This window comes from Chrysemys picta, chromosome 25, assembly GCF_011386835.1.
Source record: "Chrysemys picta bellii isolate R12L10 chromosome 25, ASM1138683v2, whole genome shotgun sequence".
Lineage (NCBI taxonomy): Eukaryota > Metazoa > Chordata > Testudines > Emydidae > Chrysemys > Chrysemys picta.
The window spans coordinates 10951670-10968221 of record NC_088815.1 but is presented as its reverse complement, the minus strand read 5'-3'; the positions used below and the strand labels follow the sequence as shown (position 1 = coordinate 10968221).

Sequence of the window (16552 nt, the reverse complement as noted above, 5' to 3'; positions counted from 1 at the left end):
TACCAGAACAGACAGAAATCCCCGCCTGTTAGCATTCGTGCTCAGGATCAGCCGTAGCTTTGGAGCCGGGGGAGAGCAAGAGACGGGGAAGAGAGCCCAGCCCGATAAAGGATTGGTTCTGTTTGTGCATCCGCGCCGTGTCCGGGATGGCAGAGGTGGGGTGGAGAAAGGCACCTACCATCGCTGCTCATGAGACCGGTATGCTTGCTGTGAAGCCCCCGGTTCCCTTTGGCGTGGGGCGAGAGTGTAAGCAATGAGGAGCAGGTCTGTCCTTTTATGATGTGTCTGTACAGTGCCTAGCACCGGGGGCCTCGATCTTTAGGTGCTACTGTAAATAAATGAATAAATAACTTCAGAGGGACTGTCATTTCCTGTACATTTGTACAGCCCTTAGCAAAATGGGAAGCTGACCTAGAGGTGCTACTGTGCCTCAGTTTCCCCATCTGTAAAACAGGGATAATGATTTTGACTTCCTTTGCCAAGCATTTTGAGATCTGCTGATGAAAAGGGCTATCTAAAAGTGAGGGATTATTATTGTTATGATTGCAATATACATCATTAAATTAACGGACGAGAGCAATGAATCTCCTGACTTTGGGCGGGCAGCAAAGGAACTTTATGAAACCTACCTGGAAATTGTTCCTTTAGAGAATCAGATTGGAGAGAGTGGTTTTTTTGTTTGTTTGTTTGTTTCTGTTTTAAAGATCCTGAAAGGTCTGGATATGTTTATTTCTGAGATGGCCCCAAAATAAAACCCGGCCCAGCCCAACCCCACCACAGCGCAGCTGGCCTGGGGCAAATTCCTGACCTGCTTGGTGTGTCAGTTTCCCCATTTGTGAAAAGAGGGATTGTAAAATTGACCTACCTCACAGCAGGGACGGAGGGGATGTGGTGACGCTGAAATGTCTGTTCAGAGCTGCTGTCAAGATGTCAAGTGTCCCATAAGCGCTAAATCGTTAGAAATCACTGCTGGAAACGGGAGCTGGTGGGAGGTAGCTGGTCTTGGTTCTGTAACATTTCTGTTCATTACAGTGCTCCGGATTCAGGCAGCCCTTTCCTTAGTGCTGTCACTTCACTCCTCTTCGAGTAGGAGCTGCAGGCGTTTCGATGAATGGCTTATGAAAGATGCTTTAGTTCCACCGTTGCTTCTGTAAGCGCGTGTGTATCCGCTGCTGGAATTCTATCTGCTCCCTTCTCAAATTGGTACCCCAGCACTGCATCCTGGGACAGCAGAGAAACTCCGTTTCTTAGGGCATGGCTATACTGCGATCCCAGGGCATGGCTGCCTCTCCTCTCGATGTACCTGAGCTAGCTTTAATGTAGCTGGCAGCAGTGAGTTTCAGCACATGTATCAGTGGGCATGCCTGCCCTGTAGCGCCCCCTTCTGGCAAAGCATGGTGCTGCGAGCTCTGCCCTCAGTTTACCTTCTTCAGGGGCTCCTTAAGTCACCTCCTCCAGTCTAGAGTCGTTAAAACATTCCCCTTCTGGGTCTAATTTACAATTCACAACAACACACAGTCCTGCAGGCCTTCCCCCACTCCACCCTCCTCTTTCCTGGGCCATTCCCCAGCTGGAGTCTTTCCCTCTCCACCCCCCTCCCCTTGTCTCCACTCCACCCTCCCTCTTTTCCCAGGAGAGGCTCCAAGCCTTTCAGCTCCACCCTAGCTCTTGCCTGCTCTTTCTTTCTATGGCAAAGCAGAGTTGGCTGAAAAATCTATATCTAAATCTTACTACTTAGTGGTTTATATTCTCTCATTCTACCCAGCAGGCAGTGGTACAACACCTTTCTAATACTACCCCATTACCCTGATACTTTCACCCCTGTTTCCTCTTCCTGTTTCCCCCCCTTTATAAGGCGCCTTCCATAAGACCAATTTGGGCAGCAGGTAATGAGTCACACGTGCCCACTACCTCTTAGAGGACAAGTCACCCTGATCGAGCTTGCTAGCCCCTGCAAGTAATTACCCAAGGTTCCAGGTGGGCTTGTAGAAGTCCATGCTAATACAGCCCCACTGTTCCAGTACCTGAGTTAGCTAGATCAAAGCGAGCTCAGGTAAATTTAAATAAATAAATTTTAAATTAATGGAGGTATCCTATCTCCTAGAACTGGAAGGGACCCTGAAAGGTCATTGAGTCCAGCCCCCTGCCTTCACTAGCAGACCCAAGTACTGATTTTTGCCCCAGATCCCTAAGTGGCCCCCTCATGGATTGAACTCACAACCCTGGGTTTAGCAGGCCAATGCTCAAACCACTGAGCTATTCCTCCCTCCCAGGTATATCTGTGTGAGCTGCAATCACACTCTGTGATTGGAGACTAGACATGCCCTTTGTGGTGGTACATCCCCTGCTCAAAGGCTGCACCAAATTGGAACTTCAGCTGTGTGCCCTGCACGTAAAATACAGACCCCCCCAAACCCTGATGCTGAAACAGCTTCAAATGGAAGGCGATTGCTCTAACAACATGTGCAAATTAATAGATTAGTATGAATTATTTGTATTATTGTAGCACGTAGGAGTGCCCGTCATGGGCCAGGACCCGATGGTGCTAGGCGCTGTACAGATACAGAAAAAGACAGTCCCTGTCTCAGAGAATCGCGTCATCAATCTCTCTTCTGATGTGACAGCACCAGGGGTTCTGTGCGGACAGCAATCGGCAGCTTCCTATATGAAAACTCCACCGGGCTGAAGCAATATAATAATGTTTCTCCGGTGCCTTTGAATCTGAGCATCTCAGAGTGCTTCGCAAATACGAAATCATTTCATTGTCAAGTCCCCCTTGGAGGATAGAGAACTCTCACAGTGTCTGCGTTAGAGGTGGGGAAACTGAGGCACAGAATGCTTGAGCAACTTGCCCAAGGTCCTCCTTGGAGTCAATGGCCGAGTCCGGGGTAGTACGCAGGAATTCCTAGCTTTTTTCTTCTAATCACCAGCTCGGACTCTTTCCAAGAGTTGGGCACAGAACCCAGGCACCCTAGCGCTCAGTCCTGGGTTCAGATCACTAGCTAACACTCCTTTCCAGAGCGAGGGACAGAACACCGCAGTCCTGGCTGCTTCTGCTCTAACCACTAGGCGACATTGCTGATGGCAGTCTGGTTTTCTGACACATTATTAACTCATGTGCATTTTGTTGGTTTGTGCCAGGCCCCGGGCCGGGACAGTACCGTCTGCCTCCTACTGTCGGATTTGTCAACCATGACTACACCAAGTTAGCCAGCCCAGCGTATTCCTTTCACAGGAGACTCAGCAATGGCAGTAAGTCTTTGTGAACCACTCTCTCTAAAACAGCCTGGGTCTGAACGACATCAGTCTCACATTCTTCCCAGTGCCCCCTCACACACAATTCCCTCAGCTCCGTATCCAGTGTCACTTCACCCACCTCCCAGCCCTTCCTCCAAGCATCCGCTCAGGCACTGAGACCAAGATCAGTATGTGTGTGTATACCCCACCCATGTGTGTATACCTCCTCTCCATGTGTATATATGGCCCATATCTGTTTGGATCCCATCTCTGTGTGTGTACCCCAGTGTGTGTGTGTGTGCACCCTCCAAGTGTGGGTTTGTCTGTCTGTTTATATCACCCATGTGTGGGTTTGTGTCCTGCCTGTGTGTGTTTATCACCCATCTGTGTATGTGTGTTTTCTCTGTGTGTGTATCACTCGTGTGTGTGTGTGTGTATCACCCGTGCGTGTGTTCTGTGTGTGTATCACCCGTGCGTGTGTTCTCTGTGTGTGTGTATTACCCATGTGTGTGTTCTCTCTGTGTGTGTGTGTGTATTACCCATGTGTGTGTATTACCCGTGTGTGTGTTCTGTGTGTGTGTGTTCTGTGTGTGTGTGTATCACCTGTGGGAGTGTGGGTGTGTTCTGTGTGTGTGTGTGTGTGTTGCCCATATGTGGGTTTGTGTTCTCTGTGTGTGTCTAGGAGAACTTCTTGCACACGGATCTTTCGTGCTTTGCCATCGTATACAGTTTTGCTGTTACCGTGAGCGTGCCGGAACAGGGCAACTTTGAAGCTGCATTTTCTCAGCTGCCCAGGCGGAGAGCACAGCCACCTGACCGCTCTTTATTTCCAAAACAGGAATGCACAGGGTGAAGCAGGGAGCCAGAGCTGAGAGGCCAAAAGCACATTATTCTCAAGCTCAATAGGATTTGTAATTAAAACCAATACACCTTTCGTCCCTGCGCCATACCCCTCCTGGCCAAACTGCATCCCCTCCCCGTTCTGTCAGAGCGTGCCGCTTCCGCGGGGTCATTGAAATGCAGGCCCATGACCATCAGGGGCTTCCGTCACTCATCTCTGAATGCAGCTGTCACGCTGTCCTGACCTTAGCCTCAAAGCAGGGAGTCCCACTGGCCTGGCATTTTGAAAAGCTGTCGCTACTAAAAATGACAGAAGCGTGCCCGATTAGTGGAGGTTATGACTGCCCGTACCCAGCAGAGTTGTGACCGCTAGTTGTGACAGGCACTCTTCAGCTGTGGATCTCAATGAACGGGGAGTAACTTTGTTCCCATTGTACAGCTGAGGAAACTGATTTTCCTAAGATCAGGAGCAGCAGAACCAGGGCTAGACACCTGCCCTCCCCTGCAGCCCTGTCAAGCTCTTGATGTTGCTTACAAACGATCAAAGGCCTGGATCTGAACTCATAGCTGTGGCTTTTATACGAATGCAATGCCATTGACTTGAGTGGAGGTCTTGATTTACACTGGTGTACGTGAGTGGGAATCAAAGACCTTTATTTCCTCCAGCGTCATTCCCCAGCAGGGGCCGGAGTCTGATCTCAGGCCAGCGTAAATCCAGAATGACTCCCTGGAAATCAGCAGGATTATAACAGTGTAATAGATCAGAATATGGCCCAGTTTGGATGCACAATCCAATTAAGATGTGACCGACAGGCCCATGACCAAATTCATCCCTGGTACAATCCCACTGAAGTTACATCAGGCATGAATTTGGCCCACTCCATAGGAGAAAGCGCTGGCCGATCTTCCCAGCCGCCCCATTGCTCTATGCTTTTCCCTTTTGTTGTCAGTGTACTTTAAAGACTCAAGCCCAGGTCCCTGCTATTACGTGGACCCGCAACTCACTCGCTTTGGCAGGAGCGGAGGCCCGTCCTATTCCATGCTGGCGAGAGCAAAGACCCTGGGTGAGTGGAAGAGCATCAAAAGCCTCCATTGGGCTAGGAGTTGGTGGGGAGCACACGGGTGGCTGGTTTGGTCGCGTCAGCAGCTCTTTGGGTTGCTTTTAAATTGAATGTAGTGCTGGTTCGGCAGCCCCGGGCCTCTCTTTATCCTCAGGGCAAGCCACTCCTCCGCCATTGTTCCTCGCTCCGGCCTGGCGGGAGCCCCCTAAGGGTGAGAATGGCCCATCCAGCCCTGGGCTGAGGCTGTTTCCAGGGGCGAATCAGTGCCAACTCGGGTCGGCTTGGTGCAGCAGACACCATGGGTCAGGTTTTGGGTGCAGCAGAGGATGGCCTGTGACGGCCAGTTCATTCAGTTGCCTGCCCTGGTAGGAGCGGGCATTCCTGCCCCACCAGGGCTGGATCAGAAGTGGCTATGCAGAGCTGAAAGGCATCTCCTGGTGCAACAGGAACTGGCCCCCAGTGGAGGCAGGAGACCAGACGACTAGCGCGCTCTGGCCTGGGAAATCCTAGACTCCACACCGGCAGCAAGCCACATCCAGCGTTATCGGGGTGACATGACGTGGCGCTGGGCACGAGCTCCCGTTCCTGACTGTGCCCAGCTTTAGCGTTTAACGCTGTGTCTCCTTCAGCGCAGCCACGGACCCCTGGGCCAGGCAGGTACAGTCCAGAGAAAGCCCCACCTGTCACCCAGCGCAGGCCGCCATCTTTCACCATGGGATCTCGTACCAAGTACCGGCGGGTGGATCCCGTCCCTGCCCCGAACAGCTACACTCTCCCCTCGCTGCTGGGCTCCGGGGTCCCCAGCAAACCGTCCAGCCCTAGTGTCACCATCTCAGGGCGGAACAAACATGGTGGCTTTTCTGAGGACTTGTCCCAAACGCCCGGCCCCGGCCATTACAACAGGACAGATCCCAACACCTACTTGCACCGGGCACCTGCCTTCTCCATTCGGGGGCGATGCAGTGCGCCCGGGGCAGCCTTCCGGACACCGGGGCCTGGAACGCACAGCCCCGAAAAGGTGACCGCCCACAGGACAAGAGCCCCAGCCTACTCCCTGGGTGTCCGGCACTCCGAATTTGTCACGCCTCTCATTGTGGATGTTTCCCAGTGGGGCAGCAGTTCCCTGGCGTCAGATCACTGGCCTTGATTTACCTTCCCTGCCTCGATCTACTGGATCCCCAGTGACTCAGACTGGAAGCTCTTCGCTTTGCCCCCAGCCCATTCATGCCACGCAGTCCTGGGAGAGCTTCCAAGCAGCGGATGCGCCAGCACTTGAGACATTTAAAACTGGGCCAGTCCAAACCCTGTGGAGCTGTAGGGAACAACCCTGCACTGCTCTGCAGCGGGAGGAGTTTTCCTAGGGTTGCCAACCTTCCAGGATTGGCCTGGAATCTCCAGGAATTAAAGATTAATCTTGAATTAACGATTATGTCCTCATGTGATGAAATCTCCAGGAATACAACCAACCAAATTTGGCAACCCTAAGTTTTCCGCCTCAGTGATGCTTTGATTCTCTAACAGCCTCCACGAACTGGGTTCTGATCTTCCCACTTGGAGGCCCAAAGTTTCTTTACTAAACAGGTCAACAAAGAAGGATTTCAAAGACTGTGTTTGTATGCAGTGTAGACCTGACGCAGAGCTCTGGGTGGCTCGTAAGCTTGTCTCTCTCACCAACAGAAGATGGTCCAATAAATGATATTACCTCCCCCACCTTATCTCTCTAAAGATATTTTCAGGGCAGGCAGGGGAGAGGGAGAGGGGGAAAGGAAAGAGGTGCCGCTTTCTAACCCCCTCCCTGGCATTCCTCCGGGTTCGATTGTCACATTTACTTTTCCCTATTACTGCTGTTGCTTTTTGCTCTTCTCCCGCCAAAGGCAGTGAAAGTAGGCTGGTTAGTTTCACTTGCAGTATCTAGTCAGTTCCCTTTCAGGTTCTCAGGCAGTACCAGGCCTTTGCGTTCGGGTTTACAGCCCTGCAGGGGGGACCTTTGCAATCCACCCCCTGGGCCCTGATGAATGGAATTATTTCTGTTGCAATAGGTTTTTAACCCCACCTTTCCCCTGTGTATTTTTAACAACGTTTGGGCCTGAGCTATTCACGAGCATAATTTATAACATACAAAAAAGTTTCCAAGGGTGACAGAGGTTCTTCAAGTTCAGAATACATGTACTAACCTACGAAAGCCAAGATGTTGAAATTCTGCCTCCCCTCCCACGCCCTAGGTTTCTTGACCTTTCTGCACTAAACCACACCACCCTGCTAGCCCTCACACAGAGCTGTCAAGTGTCAACACCACTGGCGTAAGCGCCTCCTTCCCTGTTCCTTCCCACTCAGCCACTGACACCCCGTGAAGGACCGCAGTACAGACCTTTCACTGGTATCAAGGGATATAGCCTGAGTTATACGGAGGTAAATCAGTAGAGGATCCACCTCGCTGGATGGGAAGGGGAGGAGGGGAAGACAACATGACTAGCCATCTTGATAGTGTCCCTAGAGAACTTGGTCCCTGGCCCCAGACACCGGTTCTGTCCTGTGCTAGGAGGCGGGGCTGTATGAATTTGGGAGGCAGGTGTGATGGGGGTTATAAGTTACGTGGCAGGGTCAGGCAAGATGGCTACAGGAGAGTGATAGAAGGAAGATATATTAGCCCCAGGTTAAGTAGGTCCTCTTTCCTTGGGTAAGGTAACAGGGAAGGTTCCAGAACAATCAGGAGCTTTCTGGAAACAATTAAGGCAGACAGGCTGATTAGAACACCTGCAGCCAATCAAGAAGCTGCTAGAATCAATTAAGGCAGGCTAATCAGGCACCTGGGTTTAAAAAGGAGCTCACTTCAGTTTGTGGTGTGTGTGTGAGGAGCTGGGAGCAAGAGGTGCAAGGAGCTGAGAGCGAGAGGGTGTGCTGCTGGAGGACTGAGGAGTACAAGTGTTAACAGACATCAGGAGGAAGGTCCTGTGGTGAGAATAAAGAAAGTGTTTGGAGGAGGCCATGGGGAAGTAGCCCAGGGAATTGTAGCTGTCATGTAGCTGTTCCAGAAGGCACTCTAGACAGCTGCAGTCCACAGGGCCCTGGGCTGGAACCTGGAGTAGAGGGTGGACCTTGGTTCCCCCCAAACCTCCCAACTCCTGATCCAACACAGGAAGATCTCTGAGGCTAGCAAAATCTGCTAATAAGCGCAGGACCCACCAAGGTAGAGGAGGAACTTTGTCACACTTACCAGCAGATCCCATGTGGCAAACGGTTCCAGTTCCTTCTGCGCAGGAGGGGATGGATGGGCTCCTGCCGCACGTGTGAAAGATCTTCCACCTACCTTCAGAGACGGGCTGGGTATCTGCTGTGCGAAGCAGTACCCCAAGTCGCCTTTATCCTCAAGGTCTGAGTGATCAGGCTGCCTTGCACTGGGTTATTCCCTGACACCACTGATGCTCCTCGCCATTTTAACTCCCATGTAACATAACAGAGACATCTCCTTATGCCCTGTTGGTTGCTGCAGGGGATACACCCTCTATCCTCCCACTGATGTCTGCCTTTGTGCTGCGAGACCAAGGGTGAGCGTTTCCTGGGCACGAGTACCCACAGCCTCAGCTGGGATCAATTGACCTAGTTCCAAGGACACTGCCAAGGCTGGTGGACCTGCTAACACATCAACGCAGCTGTGCCAAGTGGAGCTAGTCCTACTTGGGGAGTCTTCTGTATGGGAAAGTCCTAGAGACCTGATCCGGGAGGGATAATCTTCCTATAAAATAGCTGTAAAAGTGTTCGGTGCCCAAGTGCCGTACACTAAGTGGGTATTCAGGGTTACTTGTTTGTATGTGCAAGGCATAGCACATCAGGGCCATGAGGTGGTACTGGTAGATTAATAACAATAATAATGCCACATTCTAGAGATGTCTCACATTCTCTGCGTGAAGAGTCAAACCCAAAGCCTGGGTCTGATTCTCCCCTGCTTTGGACCATGTGTCACCTGTGTAAAACCAGGCGTGGACTAGCCCCAGGTCTACCAACCTCAGTGAACCTGGCCCAGGTTTCAGATCTATGAATGTAAGAGACAGGCAGGCTTTGCCTGAAAATGCCCTATCCCATAGCTGGCGTTGATCCTACTGGGAAAGGGTGAAGTGGGCTGTGCTGATTGGCCGAGGCAGGCGGTTTGTTCCCCCACCTGGAAACGGGAGGTGGGAGTGGCGCTCTGGGGAGAGAGGATCTAGGGTGTGGGCTGAGCAGTGCAGCGGGAGGAGCAGCCAGGCCTGGGGAGAAGATCTGAGCTGAACTTTATGCCAGGTTAATTTTGGTAGTGTATTAATAAAGCCCGACCTGGGGAAGGGAAGAGGTTGTACTCCACACGCTGCGTGTGCCGGGTGTGAGAACAAGCTGGGAACAGCACTTCCGCACGGTAATGACAGCTGAAACCAGGCTTCTAAGAAGCCAGCATCCTGAGGATGGGGGTGGAGCGGCTCCTTCTTTTCCCTTCAGCTCCAAAACCTCTCCAGAGAGAGTGGCTCTATCGAGGCCTTCCCCCACTGTATCGCCTACCCTTTCCCTAGGGTGGTTGAGGATGCTGGGAGCCTGATGCAGTCATGCCGTTACGTGGCCTGGATTTTACTACCAGCCCTGGCCAATTAATCATTTGCTGATTTCTTTCTAATAAGTTACATCTGCTGAGTTTCCACTGGGCCTCTGCCTGGCGAGGGGGGCCCCCGCTTTCACCTAGGGTGACTTGAAATAAATAAATAGATACCACCTCTCTCATGTTTATTTTCCCCTTGATCAATAAACATTAACCTCCCGCCTGCATTTGCTGGCCCACAGAGGGAAACAACAAGCAGGCAGCAGGTAGGGGAGCCACTCTCTGCAGAGAGCCCAGAGGAAGTGGTGAGAGCAGCGGACAAACTGCAGCTGAACTCAAGTCAGACGGGCTGACGGAGAACTTACCAGCACGGGCTTTCAGCAGCCCTTCCTCTGAGAGTGAAGTGGGTGCCGTCAGAGGGAGATCGGTTGCTGGCAACAGGTAAGTCCTACATGAATTTTGTGTGTGTGTGTGTAGTTATCGGGGTTGGAGGCTCTCTACTTCAAGCAACGTCAGGCCCACTCACTCCTCAACTGGGAGATCTCTACTACGGAGTGGGTTGTGTTGATTTCATAAGGGAGAGTGGGGTTCTGCCATGCAGCTAGGTAGTGACCCCCAGCTCCAGCAAGGCCGTAGAGAGAGCTGTGCTTAGGGCCAGTTCCAGTTAGGGTAGAATTGCACCCTGCTCGTCTGACACCCCTCCCACCCACTGAGGCGTTTGGGACTCTTCACCTCCAGGTCTAAATGCTAAAAGGCAGGGAGACAGAACAAACAACAAACCTGTATATAAATACTCAGCCACTAGGACTATGAGATCAGAAGTCACTTCTGCTATTCTTCTGTTGTATTTTAACACCTGATTCTACCCTGGCTGGTTCTCTAGAAAGATCAAAGATTAGATAAAGAACAGGAGTACTTGTGGTACCTTAGAGACTAACAAATTTGTTAGTCTCTAAGGTGCCACAAGTAGTCTGTATCCGCAAAAAGAACAGGAGTAACACGGCTGCTACTCTGAAACCAAAGATTAGATAGACTGTTCTGGAGCAATGTGCGCTGTCGAGCGGCGGCTGTGTTCCACCCCAGAGCTGGCTGCATTTTGGTAGCACGTGAAGTGGCTCAAAGGGCCCATAGAGATGCAAGAACATATTAATACAGCAGAATGTGTATCTCCCAGCCCCTTATCCATTCACACAGCTCCCCGAAGTGACACTGCACAACATCCACACACACACACTCTCTCTCTCTCACGGAAATACATCCTCACACTGACACAACAACAGACATACCCACCATACACTCCCGCTGACACAGCCATACCCACAGGCCCCATACTCCTCCCCCGCCCGCACAGAGACCAAAATGAGGGAAATGTTTAAGCCCCTTTGAGAACAGAGGTGACGCCTGTGACCTTTCCCCATGAGCTGTCTGCCCCCACCCCCCGACAGCACACCAGGCTCCCCCCTTCCTTCCTTCGGCTTTATCTGTGCTGCAGAAAGAGGTGGGTGTTTACACTGAGGCAGCTTTCTATGCAGATAGTTTTCGCCTCACTGTAGCTAGTCCAGGTCAATCCACCCCACCCCTGGGGTTGACCTCGATCAGCCTCGTCCGTGTGAAAACAACAGGGTTGTGTCTCCGCAGATGTAAAACCAATCCCGCTGGCCACATCCTCCGCTTGGCCTCTTGCCCCACCTCACCCCCTTTCCTGGAACTTTTAGTGGCCCATTCGGCAGTGCTGACCGGAGCCACCAGGGTCCCTTTTCAACTGGGCGTTCCAGTGAAAATCTGGACACCTGGCAACCCTACCAACGGGGTCTGACGTGAGGCGAATTGAAGCAGGCCCCGGCAGCACTGACAGCCGTGAAGTCGTCACAGGGGATGGTCGGATCATGTTCTTCCGTCTCCTGGGGTTCCTACAGGGGCCATGCACCTCAGCCAACTGGGCCCGCAGAGAAGGTCAAGGAGAAGCATTAAGAGGCGATCAGGGAGGGGCATTTCTGGGAGCGTACAGGGGGGTCAGGGATGGGCACTTCTGGGGGTGCACAGGGGGGTCAGGGAGGGACACTTCTGGTGTGGGGTTTGTAAACCTCATCAGAACCTAGTGCGTGTGTTGTGCATGTGTGTAAGGTATGTGTGTAAAATACCTTTCTGGGGGGTGTGAAGGACAGTGTGCCATTGCCTGTCAAAACATGGGGGGAGGGATAGCTCAGTGGTTTGAGCATTGGCCTGCTAAACCCAGGGTTGTGAGTTCAATCCTTGAGGGGGCCACTTAGGGATCTGGGGCAAAATCAGTACTTGGTCCTGCTAGTGAAGGCAGGGGGCTGGACTCGATGACCTTTCAAGGTTCCTTCCAGTTCTAGGAGATAGGATAGCTCCATTAATTGTTGTGTGGCAAAGGTGTTTGTGCATGGGCTTGTGTGTGTGTGTGTGTGTGTGTGTAACTCATGTACTTGTGTGCATCTGGGTATAGTGCATGGGGAAACGTTGGTGGCTGTTGGTACTGCCAGGCCCTGCTTCACTTTGCCTCACGTCACACCCCATTGGGCCCCGGACCGGTTGTGTGCAATGCATGTACAGGTGAGCGTAAGTGTGGATATGGCTCAGTGCATTCACACTGCCCGACAACAGGCACGGCAACCAGCTGGGCCAGGCCAAACCCGCTGCCACTGAAGGAAGAATCAAAGACAAAGCCCCCAGGTGGGAGCAGCTGATTCAGGGCTTGGTGCACAGATGAAGCCGAGCAACGGGGCAGGACAAAGGGCCACTGTCAAGATCAGACTCCTGGGGTAAGTCCTGCTCTCAGCTACGCTCAGACAATGCTACGGGATTGCCCAGTCCCCCTGCTCTGGCCCAGGGCTGTCCCTTGGAGCAGAACGTGTCCATTACACAGCATCCTTAACTTGGTACAATCTGGGTGAATACCTCACCCTTGTGCTCCCACGCCAGGAAGGAGCCAGGGATAAGAAGCTAAGAGAAGAGACTGGCACGACCCCTGCGGATTTCTCGGCACCCGTCAGCCCTGGGCGATACACGTTCTGACAGCAACCCTGAAGCACACTCAGCCTAGAGCCAGTCAGCCTAGCGTTTCCCCGGCTGTACCAGGGCGATAACAATTCCCTACCTTACGGGGCACTGCAAGGACAAACCTCAAACACTCCAGTGACCAGGGCCCCAGAAGTGCCCTGACGGATCGAGCCGGACCAAGGCAGAGAGTAGATTAAGGCCTCGTCTGCACACAAAAGTTTTACCGCTTTAACGCTGCTGGGGTAATTAAAGTGGTGCCAACCCTGCTAGTATGGACGCACCGATACCAGGCTAAAGGTGTTTCACACCAGTATAGCTATTCCTCTGTGGGAAGGGGAGTAAGCCCTAATGGTGTAAGGCACCTTTATACTTTTTCACTGTGGGGCTGTAGCGATATAAGACTATCGGTGAAATGTCACACCCTGAATGGACATATTAATACTGGTTCAAAAACTACGTGCCGTTCAGGCTTAAGTGAGTCACCCAAGGTGAGACTAGAGTCGTTCATAAGCCAGGAATTAAACCCAGCTCTCCACTGGACCATCCTTCCTCCTCAAACTGGCTGGGTGAGAATTGGCATCTGCCGGATCCCTGGGGCGGCTGAGTGGGCACATTGCCCTTGGGATCGGGGCTGGGGGCAGAGCCACATTGCTGTAATTGCTGCTCTCCGTCATCTGTCCCAGGGAGGTGGCTGTTCCAGCTGCACTGGTCCCCAGGGCTTCTCTGTCCAACAATTTCCGTCAAACCCAGGGCTGTGCATGAAGCCATTCGGCTGCAATTTTTCTTCTCTCCTCCTTGCATCTGAGCGTGTAAGAAAATGTCAATTGCATTTCCCTTGGATTGGCTGGGGCTGCCTCCCGGCTCCCCTTTGAAACGCCGCCGCCCGCAAATCACTTCCTTCTGCCCAGCGTGCGGGGCGGTTTAGCTTTCATTCCGGGAGCCCCCTGCAGATACAACCCAGCTGCCACGACGTGCAGCCAGATCAGAGGGACCCGGTGTTCTTCTTTGGATGGCTCTTTGATGGATAAATTGTTTGCCGCCGGCGGTGAGGCAGCCAGACTTTTGTTTTCATGTTCGGCTTCTAACAATAGCCTCCTCTGACGGTCCCCTCCCCATCCCATCTTACCTTTCCCCTTGGTCTTTGGATTGTCTCCACAACAGCCAGGGATGGAGAGCAGAGTTCTGCACTGAGGACCCGGGAACGGGCCTTCAAGCCAAAGGCTGGAATTCTACATCCAGGATTGGAGCTCCCTTCCAAAGCAGAGCTGGACTGAGGTCTGAGCTCCACCCCAGGGGCAGGGGACTGGCACAGTGACCTGGAGGTCCGGCCCAGGGGCGGGAAGTTTGGAGCTCAGCACCAAGGAGTCGAGTGCTTGCAACAGTGCACTGGCCTTGGGCAGGCAGAGGGGTTACGGTGCCATGCAGGCAAGACATCAGCTCCCAACTGAGGACTAAGCAAGGGTGCAATGCTAAAGGCTAAGCAGGGAGAAGAGGGGTGGAAAGGAGGAATTAATCCCTATGCCGCTGGTGCAAAGGGACCGCATCCCCCATGGTGAATTCCCAGCAGTGCAGAACAACCCCTTGCTCAAGGAAATTCTGGCCCAGGCGGTGCTCTTGGGTGGGGCAGCCAGCAAGAGACAAAGGCAGTGTCAGCCTGCAACCACTGCAAGCCCCAGAGGGGCACCAGCAGCAGAAGGTACAAGTTAGAGCATCTCCAGAACTGCTCTAGCCGGCACCTCAGCGCCCAGCAGTGGCAGAATAGGGGAGGGAGTAGCAGCTTCCACCTGTCCCAGGGCTGGCGCAGGGATGGATCGGGGGATCAGAGCCGCGGGTACTGCATGGACTCTGCTGGTGTGAATGGTGTAGTGCCGCTGGGCTGCTTTGCTCTAGGAGACCGCAGGAGGCCGAGATCAGACCTAAAGAAGCGGAGGCTGGGAAAGCCCCAGCTGCTCGATAAGTCTCCAGGGCCCAAGGCTGATTGCAGAGGAGATGGAAATAATCTCTCAGCCGCCAGGGAGGTCTGCCGAGGAGAGCAGCCTGCATCTCCGGGGATTACTCCAGGAAAAAGAGCTTCTATTCTAGTCCCTGCCTGGCCCAGGAGGTGTTGGAGTGGCGAAGGCAGAGAGCACTGGCTCGGGGAGAGTCATGGATTGTCCTGCAGGGCTGATGGATCTCTGCTGGAGGAGTGGTCAGATAATTCATCCAGCCTACGGGCGGTAAAGAAAGCACTAGGAACTAGGCCCCATGATGCCTGGCCCGCCGCATACAGACACCTCTGGAGACCTTGGGCAATTGCCCCATTGCCTTGACCCTCATGTTGTTATTTACACCCGTGCCTAGAGTTGCCAATTTGGGTTGGATGTATTCCTGGAGGTTTCCTCTCAGGACATCATCTTTCACTCAAGATTCATCTGTAATTCCTGGAGACTCCTGGACAATCCCATGCTACCATTCTGATCGGGACCATTTCGTTCCCACCGTGAACTGGGATCGAGAGCTGTAGGAAAGTGGAGAATCAGGCCCCTATTTGGCAAAGGCCCCTGCGTGCCCTGTCCTCGTTAATCACAGATCTCTAGGCCTCTCGGCACCGCTGCCTCTGCCCAAAGCCTGCAACAAACTGTCTGAGAATTGCTTCACGCAGCCCTGAAATGCAGCTGCCTCTGGGGTGGAACACAGCAGCTATTAAATGGCACCATGGCAGCACTGCCCAACATAAGAGAGGAAGTTAAATAGAAGAACCAGCTCCAAATGAGGTAGTGCCTCCCCAGGAACCCTGGGCTTTAAGTGGAGGTCTTCAATCCAAGTCCTGCCCAGACCTAATCTTGCTTAGCTAATAGATGATGAAGAAAGCCTAGTCCAATGCCTACAGACAGCATGATAGCAAATGTCTGAACAGATCTGAAATTGCATCTAGCAGGGAGCACATCGCAACTTCCCCCTCCCCCCCCAACCAAGCTCTATCCTTCAAAGCACATTGGAACCCAGGGTCTGAACATCTTCTGGAGCAGCTGTAAAGAACATCAGAGCCCCTTCTCCCTTCCAGGTTCTTAAGGCTGTTTAAGAAAAGAAAACAACTAGACCCAAAGAGAGAGAAGCCCTTCTTAATATGGCAACCGCGCATGTAATTCTATTACCTTGCTTTATTGATCGTACTCAGAGCAATTACTGGCTTTCGCCCCATCACCTGCCAGTAAAAGAGAGAGAGAGAAAGAGACAGTAAGGAGAAAACAAAGAGACGGTCACACAAGCATTCTGGAGTTGGAAAACAAGAGCCCCGTGGGGAAGGCTTTGATTTTTAATTCATGTGTCATTAGTGGCTGTCATCTGTACGAGGCCCCCACTCCTTATGCGGGTTCTTTGGGGGGGGGTGTTAGCTAAAATATCAGGTTACCTACCTTCCTTTCATCATCATCTGCAGAGGAAGATCCTATGTGGATCAGGAAAGTAATTAAATTTCAATTTGTTCAAGGGGCGGGCACCATATGGTCAAATTGGAACCAAAACATAGGTTCTGTGACACGTACCACTTCACAAAGCGCCAGAGCCATGGGAATGTGTGTGTGACTTTAAAGAGACGAGATCCAGCTGGAAACAGCGTTGATAAAGAGGTACACGTCCCCCTGCAAGGCAAACAGAGCAGCTCCGGGCATCAGTGCACCATCGCTGGAGGGTGACAGCCACTAGGAATGAAACTGACTAGTCTGTTTTCACTCCCCAAACCCTGCAAAGTGCAAAGGCTGACAAGAACATTTAGCAGGATGGACTTGTGATTAAGATGCTCGGGAACTCTAGGTTCAATTCCCAGCTCTGCCACAGAAGCCCTGCATGACCT

The 16552-nt window shown here is 52.4% G+C and overlaps 2 protein-coding genes across 4 annotated transcripts in view; both read left to right on the top strand.

Annotated features, from left to right (window-relative positions):
* The first annotated feature begins 200 nt into the window (after positions 1–200).
* Positions 201–6386, top strand: CIMAP1D (CIMAP1 family member D). Its single transcript, XM_024105792.3, has 4 exons — positions 201–246; positions 3142–3252; positions 5028–5141; positions 5768–6386. The coding sequence occupies exons 1-4, from the start codon at positions 201–203 to the stop codon at positions 6283–6285; spliced, it is 789 nt and encodes a 262-aa protein (XP_023961560.2). The 3' UTR covers positions 6286–6386.
* Positions 6387–10000: 3614 nt separating this feature from the next.
* SHC2 (SHC adaptor protein 2) overlaps positions 10001–16552 on the top strand; it is a 30509-nt gene continuing 23957 nt past the window's right edge. For 2 of the 3 annotated variants that reach the window (XM_065578209.1, XM_065578208.1), the window contains exon 1: positions 10001–10140. The gene's annotated coding sequence lies outside the window, so the exon portion shown is untranslated. The remainder of the gene's footprint in view (positions 10141–16552) is intronic. The other variant, XM_065578210.1, reaches the window with a different exon arrangement.